We start from the raw sequence: 14,657 nt of genomic DNA, 5'->3' as shown, positions 1-14,657 counted from the left end.
GATCATAATTAGTTCCATCCATGAATTTCACTCTCAGTAGTTCCAACCAGACTGCTTTTTAGACTTTAACCTGAAAGACTAACACTTATTTGTATATTAATATAGTTAACTTTAATTGAACAATTAAACATAAAATAATGATATCTGTTTTCTATATGTTATAGAGCTTTTTATAATATGTCACATTTCAAGGGAGTTATATCCACTCTATTATTAACTTCTACATTAAAAAATTGGGGGAAAAATAACAGAAGTTATAAAATTTTAATTTCTACATTAAAACTTCTTAAATTTATTAATTTGGTAAAGCAAAATGAACTAAAATTAATTTCAATGCACAACTTCAAAAATGAATGAACATCTTTAATAAAATGCATGATATCTAAGTTTGTTCTATATCTAGGTGTAGGGGAGAAGGTAAAATAGGAAATAAGGAAGAATGGTAGTAGTTAAAGGGAGAAAGAGTAAAAGGAAGATAGCAAGGTGACAACTGATGGAAAGTTAAATAGAAAACATGAAGAGATGTAAGAGCAGGAATGGAAAAATGACAGGGAGAAGAAAATAAAAGAAATATTTGGCCACAAATTTACCATAAGTTTCTGGCAAAGATTCATATAGACTACATCATGTTCATCATGTTCATCATGTTCTTTCTATAGAATCAAAATATGTATGTAACACCAAAAAAGTCTGTGGAATGAGAATTTACCATTAGCTCCTCACCTCTGGGAACTGGGGGTTGGCTTTATTCAGTGCGTGGGAGCAAGCATTCACAGCGTGGGCCAGTTCCTGCTCCAAGAGACAGTGGATTGTGGCTGCATCACAAATCCTGAAAGCAAAAACAAAACAAATGAACAAAAGACTGTTTTGAGCATTGCTGATTTTTCTGAAGTGTAGAAGTGGTAGATTAAAAATATAACAAAGGTCATTAAGAAAATTTTTTAATGTTCAATTATGAATGGCACAGGGTAGATTTACAAAATTCAAACCCCATTGAAACAAAGAATACTAACCCAAAAAATCTATATATATAAAAGGCTAATATGCAGTGTCTTCTTGGGAGTTCAACCGAGAGAACGGGAGTTCAATTGCTCGCTATGATGCAATGACGTGTGCTGACTTCCAGGGGGTGGCACAGAATGAAGGCCCTGGCCAGCAGCTGGCAGCTGGGGAAGGAAGGTTCCAGCCACCAGCCGGGGAAGGAAGGGTCTAAACCAGCAGTCAGACATCCCCCGAGGGGTCCCGAATTACAAGAGAGATGTCCAACTGCTGGATGTCTGACTGAAGGGATGGGGCCTAAACCAGCACTTGGGCATCCGCCGAGGGGTCCCAGATTGTGAGAAGGCGCAGGCCAGGCTGAGGGGACACCCTCCCCCAACTCCCTGTGCAAGAATTTCATGCACCGGGCCTCTAGTCTTTATATAAAAAGTTAGGCTTAGAATCAGATAAATATATTGAAGTGCTATTTGGAAAAGCAAAATATAGTCATACTTAATTTTGCAGTATCATTGGAAAGTGAGAGGGGTCCCAAATATAGAGAGTAGAAACGTATCTTTTATTCATTGAAAATTCCACCAGGAACAAATACAACAGATGTGGGGAAGAACATTGCCATATTTATCATCTATATGCTAAGTGTTTTATATATATTACCTAATTTAATATTCACAACTTAAAAGGTAGCTGTGATTAATTTTCTCCACTTAATGAAGACATGAGGCTCAGAGAGATTTAGTAATATACACAAAGCTAATAAGTAATAGAGCCAGGATTTGAATCTATGTCTATCCAGCTCCAAAGACTGTTGTGCCACCGTTCTCTGGAATTGAAACCTTTACGAATAGTCCTAGAAAGACAAAATCCTGAAGTGCACTAAGGAAGAGAAGAGTCCAAAGAGAACAGAGGAAAAGTTCCAACTGCTAGAAAATGATGTAAGGTTTTTCAGATGAGCAAGAAGACAAGACTATTCAAACCCTTTTTGCTTTGCACATTTTCAAAGAGAATGATCTTCAATCTGGAAAGCGTAGAACAAAGAAGAGACGAGATGGAAATCCTACATAGTTTAATCAAGAGTAAAGGAAAAGAATTTAATTATTAAGGACCATACAATTGATATCCACGGTCTAAAAGAACTTGCAAATCTCACCTCATCATTCTCACCAATTCCCTTGAGAAATCATAAAGAACAAGTTATTTATCAGAATAGAGATGAGTAAATGTTTTTCTAATTTTCAAAGAGAAAGAGGCAAATCAACTCACATCAACATTCCTAACTGCTAACTGAATCTCCTCCTAAATATTTCTAATGTAATTGAAATTCTCTTAGCCTAATATGGAACCCACCCATCATCTTTCTCTCAAAATCTGCTCCTCTTCCGGAATACTATGGCTTTATCAAAGGCAACACAATCCATCCACCCTTTCAATAGAAACCTTAGGGTCATCCTAATTCACACCCATGTACCAATTCTAGATCCCACTCTACCTTAAATCATCTTCTTTCCATCTCTCCTGCCTCAATCCATCGTTTCCTAAGGATTCTTCTTCCAAGACTCAGCTGAGTGGTCACTTCCTCTAGGCAGCCTCCCTCACTGCCTCTGGCCTCCTCTGTGTGACCACAGCACCCACTGTGTGACCTGTGACAACACTTCAGCCACACTTCTTCCTTCTACTACTCTGCCAGCAAATTAAGAAGAGGGACTGCAACACAGTCACCTTGGCATTCCTAGTGACTAAACTGATGCCTGGCACACAGAACATGTTCAAATTATTTGTTGAATATTTATTCATTCGATATTCAAATTGACTAGTGTGCCTAATTTTCATCTTTTGCAAAATTTAAAAAAACAGATGGGAAACAAACTAGGTTGGCCAAAACCAAGTCTGGCCAAGGTGTACTTCCTTTTTTGATAAGGTTATTTGGTTGTTTGACAGGATGATAATATAGAAAGTATATTTTGGTTTCAAGAAAATGATATAGTTCTATCTTTAAATTTTTGAGGAACATCCATATGTTTTTTATATTATGTATTAATTACTTGATTGTGGTAAATATTTTACAGTGTTAATGTACATCAAATCATCACATTGTACACCTTAAATATAATTTTTATGCTAATTATACCTCGATAAATCTGGGGGGTAAACTGTAAAATGGAGTCCATAGATGTTGTCCATAGTATCTAAAAGAGAAGTATTTACTCTAAAACTAATATCTCTGTGGATAAGAATCTTAATGTACAAAAATGCAGTCATGTGAGTTTAGCTGACTCAATATTCATTTTCCCTACATTTTTTCTAAGCAACTCAATATCTGGCAGTTATCATACTTTATTCTAATTTTGAATTTTGGTTTCTAGCAGTAGGGAGTGTATGCCTTTTTCTCAGTATCTCTAGCATCAAGCACATTCTAGGTGTCTGAGAAATAGTTAAAGAGGAGAATAAGGAATGAGGGGGCGGGAAGCAGACAGTAGGTAGGAGGGAGGGAAAGGGGGCAAGTAAGCCTCCAGTACCACTGAGCTCTATTTTCCTTCTTTTCTTTTTCAACATTGTAATCGCGTCCAGATGAAGGTGTGGGAAGAATATAATAGCTACCATTCAGAGAACACAACATGTGCCAGACATGATGTGTTAACAAGCACTGTACATGGTGGGTCTCATTCAATATTCACAGTGACCTGGGAAGGCTGCTCTTACCCGCGCTGTCCGTGGTGCCACCTTCCCTCTGAAGGTTACTGCTGGTCTTGGTGATTTTACGTCTTACATGCATAGAACCTGTTATTTCTATCTTTTCCCTTTCTGTCTACTAAAAACAATTTCTGTGTGGTCTCTCAATCTTTGGAAACTGATTCTCGGGCTCTTCCCATCCCCTCCACCCCCCGACTCTCCTTGGGAGCACTGTTTCCATTTCTTTCTACAATCTATCAACATTTAATTAATAATTAATTATAAGACAATATATGTCAGTAAAGACTGCGTATAAACTGGGGAAACAAACAGTAATAGAGAGTACTGTGTGCTGGGTACATTAGGCAAGCTCTCCATGTGTTTCAAGAAGTGCAAGATCTGTTCACAGTCCCAGAGAACACAGGTGTGAGCATATGTGTTGGAGGGGATCTGATGAAGGAGAGCAGCAAGTATTGAGGCAGCAAATGAAGAAGGAGCGGAAATTCATCTGTTAGATACCCCAAATATATGAAATGATGTATTAGGACTCATAAAACAAAACTGGCTAAGACCAGAGTTCTCACAGCCCAAAAGCCAGGAGGACCACCCTACCTCGTAATGAGCTCCTCCGCAGCCTGGGAGCACAGCTGCATCTGAGACACCTCCTCCGTTGCCAAGTCAACAGCATGTTGGATGTACAAATGGGTTCGAAGAACTGGTTTACCAGAATCACACTTCTGCTTATCTTCCCAAGATTTCAGAGTGCTTTCAAAAGCCTATTTAAAAATCAATATTACAATGAACTGTTAGTTTAGAGCCTCAGAAACCCAAATAAATGTGTATTTAGATATTATGCCTTTAAAACATCTATTGGTTTTTTTCCTAATTTAACACATCATTAAATAAATCATAAGTATAAAAAAACACACTTTAAAGTTTCCCAGCATATCACAATAAATTAAAAGTAATGTAATTGTTGATGATAAATATGTTATTAAAATGTTAAAAAAAAAGATAGCTTCAATTTTTTTATTATTATTATCAATGTATAACAGATAGGATAAACATTGGCAGTCTTATTTGTTAGGTGTGTGACTTTAATTAAAAAAATGCATATTCTTGCCCAGCCTGTGTGGCTCAGTGGTTGAGCATTGACCCACACACCAAGAGGTCAATGGTTCGATTCCCCAGGCAGGGCACATGGCTGGTTTGTAGGCTCCATTCCCAGCCGGGGCATGCAGGAGGCAGCCAATCGATGTTGATGTTTCGCTCTCATTGATGATTCTCTCTCTCTCTCCCTTCCTCTCTCTAAAAGCAATAAAAACATATTTTAAAAATAAATAAATGAAAATGCATATTCTAGAAAAGGCAAAACTATGGAGATAGTATAAAGATTGGTGGTTTCCAGGGGCTGGGGTAAGAGAGGGAGGGATGGATAGGTGGAGTACAAGGAATTTTTAGGGCAGTGAAACTACTCTGTATCATCCTGTCATGGTGAATACCAGTGATTAGACATTTGTCAAAACCTACAGAATGAACAGCAAACAGTAATGCAAACTAAAAGACTTGAATTAATAATAATATATCAATATTGGCTAATCAATTGTAAAAAATGTGCTAATATAAGATGCAATAATAATAGAGGCATTTATTTGCTTGTCCAGGTGATGAGGTCTGTGGGAACAGAATTAAAATTTTCTGCACTTTCTGTAAACCTAAAAAAAACAAAACCTATTAACTTTTTAAAAAATTAAAATATTTGTTCATATTTAAAACCACAATGATTTAAATGTCTGACTTAAATGGCAATTTCAACCTTTTCTCTTGATTTCTATTTTTTTTTGGTGACAATTTAAGGTATTTTTAGAAGGCTTAATAAAAGTCTGGAGGAATGTTTTTGATTACATACCCTGTCCCTTGTTAGCATCTGAGCTCTGTTCTTGTGCACAATTTTGATAATCCCTGGAGGCTGAACCCATGCTTCACCATCCACCTGCACTGGGACTCCCTCATCACCAAATATAGTGATTTTTACTGTACGGCACTGAAATAAAACAAGTTATTTTAGAATACAAATCATCCTGAGAAATTGACAATCCACATTCAAGCTTGACATTTAGTCCATACTGTGGAAGGGTATGTTATAATTTTCCACTTACAATGACATAGTAACAACTGACATGACAAGAAAGTCAATATTTTAAAATGAATATACAGTGTAGGAGTCGTCTGAAATAGCTTCCCCAGTGTCCCAAGTAGTAAAGTCAGATCCGATTAGAAAAACAAACCTGGGCTATTCGATGATGCTGTAGTTTAATGACCCTTGAAACCGCCATTTGCACACTATCAAATATTGCAACGACTTCCAGGATCTTGTCATCAAATGATGGTGCAGCAAATATCTGAAAGGAAAAACTACATTACACTTCCACTAATGAAATTAAGGTTTAAGTTAAGTCAGGCAATGCAAACTCTGTAATATACATAGTTTTAAGAAATTATAAAAATACTAAGAAAATGAAGTATTAGTAGGAAATGATAACCCAAGGACAAAGATATCACTGAAGATGTCTTAAAACAAACAAACCTAATAAAAATAGGTTTCAAGACCCACATGACATAATACTCATGCTCCTCATAATTCAGCTTGGTATAAAATGTATTAAATATCTGTTTATGATAACTCAAATGTCTTGACAAAATGATGCCTGCAGTTTTAAGAAACCTAAAAAAACACAACCAAAGGGGATATAGATTTCATAAGGTTAAAGCTAATGAACATGAAGATTATGATCCAGTTCACTTGGTAAGCTTTAAGGGAATCTTTCAAGGTGTTATAAGCAATATGTATATGTGCTTTCTATATTAATACAATAACTCTTCAGGGCATTTGAGAATATGGACAAGAAACCTCAAGGGATAAAAATCATGTAAGACTTACTTTGCTTTGATGTTAACTGGATTTTCACAAAATTAATTTAATCTAAAGTTTTAAATTTCACCTATATTACTTTCCCCCTTTTACTTTCTTTTACTATATCATAAATAATTAGACCTCTGGAAGAAAAATTCAGTATAAAGCAGTGTCCTAATGAAAACATTCACTGAAACTATCAGGACACAAATTTGCGAACATTGATAATTATCGCTTTTGTCATCAGACTGCCTAGTTTTTTAAAAATATATTTTTATTGATTTCAGAGAGGAAGGGAGAGGGAGAGCTGCCTCCTGCAAGACCCACACTAGAGATGGAGCCCACAACCCGGGCACATGCCCTGACTAGGAATTGAATCGCGACTTCCTGGTTCATAGCCACACTGACTGGGCAGCTTTATTCATCTTAATCTCATTAATTTATTCCCCTTAAAATATTTAAGAGTAGTGACAGGCTGCTCTGGTGGGGTGGGTCAGTGGTTAGAGTGTCGCTCACCAAAGGGTCACTGGTTCAATTCTGGTCAAGGGCACATACCTGGGTTGCATGTTCCATCCCTAGCCCTGGACAGGGCTCATGCAGGAGGCAACCAATCAATGTGTCTCTCTCACATTGATGTTTCTTTCTCTATCTCTCTCTCTCTCCCTTCCCTTCCACTCTCTCTGAAAAAATCAATGGAAAAATATCCTCAGGTGAGGATTAACAAACAAACAAACAAACAAACAATGAGTAGTGACAGGCTGACAATAAACTGACTGCTCATGTTACTTTTTATACTTCAATAGGAAGTGAATATATTCACATTGTAAATATTAAAAATTCTTTCCAATATATTTATACTTTAATTCCTGCATGCTTATTTAATAGCTCTGAGAAAATGGGTCAGTGGAACTGTTATATCATAAGCCTCAAAGCAAAGGATCTATTATTGAATGTATGTGACTCTTCAAACAAAGATGGTGATAACACTTCTCATTTTTATGTTATATATACTTTAATAATTGTGTCCTTGCTTTTAAAAATTATTTTTAGAACAATTACCTTTCTTAGGTTGTGTGTTTTTCTTTTTTAATATAGGAAACTATAAAAAAGAAAACAAAAATAGCACTCAACCTCAATGGCCAAATAAACCCTCTTGACATTTCTAAAATTAAAAAAAAAATAATAATATCACATAAATTTAGAAAACTACAAGTATAGAAAGGTATTTTGATAGATAGAATAATGGCCCCCAACAACCCTAAACAAAATGTTTCTGTCCTAATCCCCAAAACCTGTGAATATTACCTCACATGGCAAGAGACTTTGCAGATGTGATTAAATTAGGGATCCTAAAATGGGGAGATTATCCTAGATGATGTGGGTAGGCCCAATGTAATCACAAAGGTCATTTAAAGTAGAAGAGGAAGGCAGAAGAGAAGATCAGAAAGATGCAATGCGAGAACACTCAAGCTGCCCTTGTTGTCTCTGAGAATAGAAAGGGGCCACAAGCCAAGGAACATGGGCAGCCTCTAATCTGGAAAGAGCAAGGAAATACTTACATCGTCCTCTTTAGTTCCACCCCAAAAGTTAGTGCCTCCGGCATAGCTGGGAATGTTCAGTACTGCTATTCCTTGCAGACTGGGGAGAGGAATATACTGTCCATCACACTGTAAGGTAAAAAGCTTAGAAGTTAGATAAAAAGAGGAAAACCACTAGTTTGGAAGCTAGTAGTATACCAAAGACAAAGGATGACGGAGGCAAGTGTGTTGGTAATGTTTGTTTCCCTGTAAATATATTCCTAACATTACTTTTATGGTCTTTGATTTTAATTTAAAAAATTGGAAGTGTACATAACTGTAGCAGAAGGTTTTACAGAAAACCAAACTAAACAACAAAAAAAGGTTTTACCTCTTCTTTTAACCCAAATCAATCAATACTTATCTTGAGGTTATTTTTTTCAGGTCAGTTATGATATTCTCACTTATAGTATCACTAGAGGCCCAATGCATGAAATTCGTGCAAGAGCAGGCCTTCCTTCCCCTGGCTGCCGGCACCGGCTTTTCTCGGGCTCTGGCTTCACCCTGAAGGACATCTGGTCTAATTAGCATATTACGCTTTCATTATTATAGATAATCTTAGTATGTATATTAAGCTTTCCTTTGAAAGTGGCTGCTGTGAGGGTCCTAACCATTTCATCTAGTACATCTCACAGCTTCCAGTAATTTGCTAGTGCTCTGTATCTGGTTAAACTCAAACTGAGTTTTTTAAGTAGTCAGAACCAAAGTAAAAAACACACATGTATGTCAAGAAGTATCTTATACTCCATGCCTTCTAAGTAATCACTTAGATGAAAATTAAATGATCACTTAAATAAGAAAAAGATATCAATTATACATGACATGAATAAATTCTTACTGAATAGCCTTCATTTTAAAAGAGTTTAGTTTGCAGATGTCATACTTAATATACAGGCTATATTTTCATTATGTAATTATTATGTTAACACTAAAAATAATTAATATAACTTTACAAAAATTGCATTTAAAGTTCAATAAAAATTATCTCAATCTTTAAGGCAAATGAGCCTTGCTTGCTTTACTCCTGTCAGTATCATAGACCTGCTCTACTTCTTTTCAGTTCCTAAGCGTGCTATAGTTTGCCCAATATTCTACTCTGTTTTATTTAATGGCAGCCTGGTTTTAGATACTTCATCATAGCTAAAATCCAGGACATATAATTTAAAATATGAGGGATAACTTTAGGTAGTATTATGTAGTTCCTGTTATATGTTATTTTAAAATGTTATCTCATTTTATTTGAAAACAACCTCAGTAGACTCTATTATTTCCATTTCTTTAAGGAAGAAGGAGGAAAATGACAACTGGTAGAGAATTTTTAAAAGGCTTTATCCAGAGTTAAATCAGTGAAGGAATAAGAAAAGGAAGAGCATGAACAAAAGTGCATAAAAACATGATTTCCTGGAGTTTTAAAGATTAACTTTATTTTCTTGAGCAGAGGATTAAAAATTAAGAGAGAGATAAAGTAAATCCTGGGAGGTATACAACTGTGAAAAGCACTGAATATCAACTTAAGGAATATAGGTTTCATTCTGTAAACATTGAAACACCACTAAGTGATCTTTCTGGTACTCCTCTGAATAACTGTCCACCAACTCAAATTGGAAGTAGCTTCACCATTGCTGGGATATGCTATTTATTGGCTGATTCACAAAGAATTTTGACAATAATAGTTTGAAAGAAAGACAACCTGTTCCAAATTAGAAGTTTTATATCTCTGGAAAGCCTGTAGTGTTATTTTTTTATTAGATCTTTATTGTTGAAAGTATTACATATGTCCCCCTTTTTCCCATTGACCCCACCCTGCCCCATGTCCCAGGCCTCCACCACCCTATAGTCTGTGTCCATGGGTTATGCATATATGCATACAACTTTTTTGGTTTATCTCTTCCCACCCTCTGGGATTCCACAGTCTGTTCCATGCTTCTATGTCTCTGGATCTATTTTGTTCAACAGTTTATTTTTTTTCATTAGATTCAACCATTTAAAATAACTCAGAATACCATATAATCTTAGATATAGAATCTAAAAAAAAAAGCTCATAAATACGGAAAAAAGATTGGTGGTTGCCAAGAGGCAGGGGGTGGGGGGTAGAAGAAATGGGTGAACTGAGTTGTGTTGTGTGTTTTTTTTTTTAGTTTAAATGAAAAAATTCAGAGCAGCTTTAAAGATTTATAAATGAATACACTTTATTTGGATACATGGTATGAAAAAAAAATTAACATCTCATCTTCAAAGGAAGTTCTATTTAAATTGCTTAATTTAACATACTCTCTAATAGTTTAAATATTTCATTAATTTATTTCCATATTAATGGTTTCTTTTTTAAGTCTATGTATTTTACATAATGCATTTAGAAACAATATTCTCAGAGGAGGTCCATGGTTTCAACAGCATGCCACAGCTCAAAAAGGGTTAAAACCCATGTTAAATGGAGTGTAAAATGCAGCTGCATAAGGAAGATGGTCTTTTTAAAAAATATATATATATATATTTTTATTGATTTCAGAGAGCAAGGGAGAGGGAGAGAGAGATAGAAACATCAACGATGAAGAGTCATTGATCGGCTGCCTCCTGCACGCACCCCATTGGGGATCAAGTCCGTTACCTAGGCATGTGCCCTTGACCAGAATCGAACCTGGGACCCTTCAGTCCACAGGCTGACGCTCTATCCACTGAGCCAAACCAGCTAGGGCAAGGAAGATGGTCTTGCTCTAAATCTGGACCACCAATAGAAAAGGTTAGAAATACTATTTCTGAAGAGCTAAAGGAATTAAAGCAATCAGGCCATTCTGATTCCAGATAGTTCACAGTACTTGCCAAATTATGGTTAAATGATTATTTACCTCTGTTTCTCCCTCAAGACAGGGCCAGGAATTGTGCAAGACACTCGGGATAACAAAGATGAATGCAACATCCTACCTATCCTTAAAGAGTGTGGCTAACTAGAGGATGTGGATAAGGAAATGGATGATTACAGTACAATGCAGAGGAGAGAACCCAAGTTGATCTAGGGATGGGCTGTCAGGACAACCTTTACTAGTGTTAAGCCTTCTAAATTCTTCACCTTTTCGGTGAGTAACATCTATCTTAACTTTAAAAGCATTGATAAATCAAGATAGTTGATCAAGTAGTCAGTGCTCTAGAGTAGAAAGTATAAGAAGCTTATCTTTACTAGAACATTTAGTTGGTAAGAACTGAGCCAGGCACTCACTAGTCCACATTCCAGAGTTAAAATAACACTTACAATAATAATCCTCTGTTTAATTCATTGAGCGGCAGATGTAAGATTTGCTCACTTGTTGGTATGTCAGATATACCTTCATTAGAAATAGTTGGTTATAAAAAGATACAAGATAGGAATGAAATGCCTATCAGCATTTCATTTATGCCATAAACAGTGAGTCCTGGACTAAGGGTAAAGAAAAAAGTCTTAGAAATTAGACTTTTCAGAGCCATGACATGACCCCAACCTTCCTTTTCCTGTTACTGGAGGAGATTAAGTAACTTCTGCTGACCTTAATTTCCTATTTAAACTAGTAAAAAACAAACAAACAAACAACTAAAAAACTTAAATGCTCATTTACTAACTTGTTAGAAATTATTGGAACAAAAAAGACATTTATGTTAAAACATTCTATTCACAATAAATGTTTTCAAGGATTTGTGAAACTTCAGGCACTATAGGATTGGGTCAGAATTTGGAAATCCATTAGAAATCTATCCTATAAATATACTTCCATGGCTCTACGTTTTTACGGGGTCCCATGACTCCACAGCAGCATTCAAATTTCAGGGCTAATGATTATGATAATTATGTCACTCATATCCAATGTCTATACCTCCTTAGTAGAAAGTTGGTAACTACTTCCATTTTTTCCCCTCAAGTGTTTAAACACTAATCAAGAGGAATTTTGGCCAAATACAATCATTTTTCTAAGTAAGATAACCTGAAATGTCTTTACTTTAAGATAAACTTACCTCAAGCTGAACCCTCTGTTCTAAATTCTTGTATGATCTCTGTAGTAACTCCCGGGTTCCAAGGACTCCATACCACATCAAGTTTTTAGTTCGGCTCCTGAAAATAAATGTTGGCAGGCAATTTCAGTAACTACTATTTATTTAGTCTTTAAAGGCAGAGCAAGCAAAAGAGATAATAAATGAAATCAAAGTAAAATTGCCTTCATGTAATAACATTATTACTATTACCAAAATTACCTGCATTTTTCAGGGTGCTCCTCTCTCTTATTATTAAATTCTAATGAAATTTTTGCATCTAATCCAATCCCAAAGTAATTGTTCATGACACATTTTTCTGAATATCCATCTCTATGATAATAAGGAAAAGTACATAAAAGTCAATTTCAGTTCATAACAATTACATTTTATATACAGTACTTAAAACCATTAAAGCTTCCATTCCTGAGAGTAAAGTTGAGCAGAAATCACTTCCTATTCACATGAACTATGCACGACTCCAGTATATGTATGTAAATGCTGGTAACACATAAAGGGATGGTGGGCAAGACAAAATGAAGAGAGTCATGGCAATGCTTTTCTACTGTCTCACAAAAATCTCAGTTCTCTCTCCTCCATGAGCCCCCACTACACACACAAATGGGAGGGCTTGCAAGATTCCTCTTTTTTCATCATTAGAAAGACTCCTCCACTCCTACTCTTATCAATGGATAAATACTTAATAAGCAAAACCCTACTAGATCTATTCCATTCTTCCAGGTACTTTGGAAAGTACAAAGTTTAAAATATGGTCTTGTTGTTGAGGGTTGTCATTAGAGAAATGAGATACAGTCAGGCAAAATTAAACATAGAAGTAAAAGGAAGATATACTGAACTGCCAAAAAAATGTTAGGAGTTTAAGGGAAGAGATCAATGTGGGCCAAAAGCTTCCTGAAATAACTAAACCCAGAAGCTGGAAGTGGAAGATGTCAGATTTGGCAAGACCAAGAAGAAAGGAGGTGAAAGGAATAGCATGAATATGGATATGAAGGAGTCAGTGAATGAAATGTTCCAGAGAAAAGCGAGTAGAGTGGAGTCTCACTTCGCCATAGGCTTATTGTCTAAGGCAGTGGTTCTCAACCTTCCTAATACAGTTCCTCATGTTGTGGTGACCCCCAATTTCATTGTTACAAATTGAACATAATTAAAGCATAGTGATTAATCACAAAAACAATATGTAATTATATATGTGTTTTCTGATGGTCTTAGGCGACCCCTGTGAAAGGTTCGTTCGACCCCCAAAGGGGTTGTGACCCACAGGTTGAGAACCACTCGTCTAAGGCAACAGCTGGAAGGGACCCACCTCAGGAACAGGTCATGAAAACCACTGTATTGCACAAGGGCCAATGTGCTCATCATTATCAACTGCTGACATTTTCTGATGATTCTTTTTGTACGTGGAACCGTATTTATTGTAATACATTTTAAATGTTACCATTAGTATCAAACAGTGACAAGAAAAGCCAAAACAAAATCTATGGAAGTATTTGCTTACACTGAATCTGGATCTGGGTCAATAAATGGCGTTGCACCGAAAGGATCAATATTTGCTAGTAACATTTTGTTGATAATAGAACTCCCAGCAATTGAGGCAGCTAGTCCTGCTCTTAAACCTAGACAGGGGAAAATAAGCATATACAGGATCACATGTTAAGGAAAATCCAGTCCATATTTTTAGGACTAATTTCAAAGTATGGTTTTCAGTGCCTGCTCTTCTCATTAATAAAAATTAAGAATTATGACATTGGTAGGTACAAGGCTTTTGATGCTTCTTAGAAACTATATGTTGCTATAAAAAAAAGAGAAACAGATGAGTACCTACATCGGAGTCTCTTGGTAACCGTTTCTCATTTACCATCCCAATGATTCTGTAACTTCAACAAATATTACTTCCTTTGTTATAACAAATGAAGCATTAAGACTGTAAGAAGTTTACAATAAAGGCTGAATTACTCAAAATGTCATGGAGTTACCATTTCCATATTCACAAAGCATAGATAATACTCAACTTAAAATGTTAACATATATTCTAAGGTGAAAAATCATGTTGGTGTCAATAATAAGTAGTAAAATGTTAAGGGGTATTAATAAATTTTAGAATATAGTATTGAACATAAAAATTGAAGCATTTTTCTTACTTCTAAATATGCAAACTTCAAATTTATTTATTGGCCATTTGTATGTCTTTTTGGGAAAATGACTACCAAGATCATTTGCCCATTTTTAAATTGGGATATTTGTCTTTTTATTGTTGAATTTTTAGTTCTTTATATATTCTGGATACTAGCAACTTATAAAGATATGCTATTTGCAAATATCTTCTCCCATCCTGTGGACTGTCATCTCAGTAGTTTCTTGATGGTGTCCTTTGAATCACAAATATCCGTAATTTTGATGAAGTCCAATTTATAGTTTCATGTGTTGCTTGTGCTTTCTAAGAAACCAATGCCTATTCCAAGGTTACAAACATTTACGTCTATACT

The 14,657-nt window shown here is 35.7% G+C and overlaps 1 protein-coding gene across 4 annotated transcripts in view; it reads right to left on the bottom strand.

Annotated features, from left to right (window-relative positions):
• The window catches only part of DGKH (diacylglycerol kinase eta), a 293,480-nt gene that overhangs the window by 114,516 nt on the left and 164,307 nt on the right, over window positions 1-14,657 (bottom strand). For all 4 annotated transcript variants that reach the window (XM_070409014.1, XM_070409015.1, XM_070409012.1 and 1 more), the window contains exons 19-26: window positions 13,670-13,787; window positions 12,376-12,486; window positions 12,139-12,235; window positions 8,140-8,247; window positions 5,955-6,068; window positions 5,576-5,710; window positions 4,279-4,442; window positions 724-829 (exon numbers count right to left, since the gene is read on the bottom strand). In XM_070409014.1, the coding sequence (XP_070265115.1) occupies window positions 724-829; window positions 4,279-4,442; window positions 5,576-5,710; window positions 5,955-6,068; window positions 8,140-8,247; window positions 12,139-12,235; window positions 12,376-12,486; window positions 13,670-13,787 (953 nt within the window). The remainder of the gene's footprint in view (window positions 1-723; window positions 830-4,278; window positions 4,443-5,575; window positions 5,711-5,954; window positions 6,069-8,139; window positions 8,248-12,138; window positions 12,236-12,375; window positions 12,487-13,669; window positions 13,788-14,657) is intronic.

The sequence above is a fragment of the Myotis yumanensis genome, unplaced genomic scaffold (genome assembly GCF_028538775.1).
Source record: "Myotis yumanensis isolate MYYU_CA2020_CCGP unplaced genomic scaffold, mMyoYum1.0.hap1 SCAF_3, whole genome shotgun sequence".
Lineage (NCBI taxonomy): Eukaryota > Metazoa > Chordata > Mammalia > Chiroptera > Vespertilionidae > Myotis > Myotis yumanensis.
This window is presented reverse-complemented; position numbering and strand designations above follow the sequence as displayed.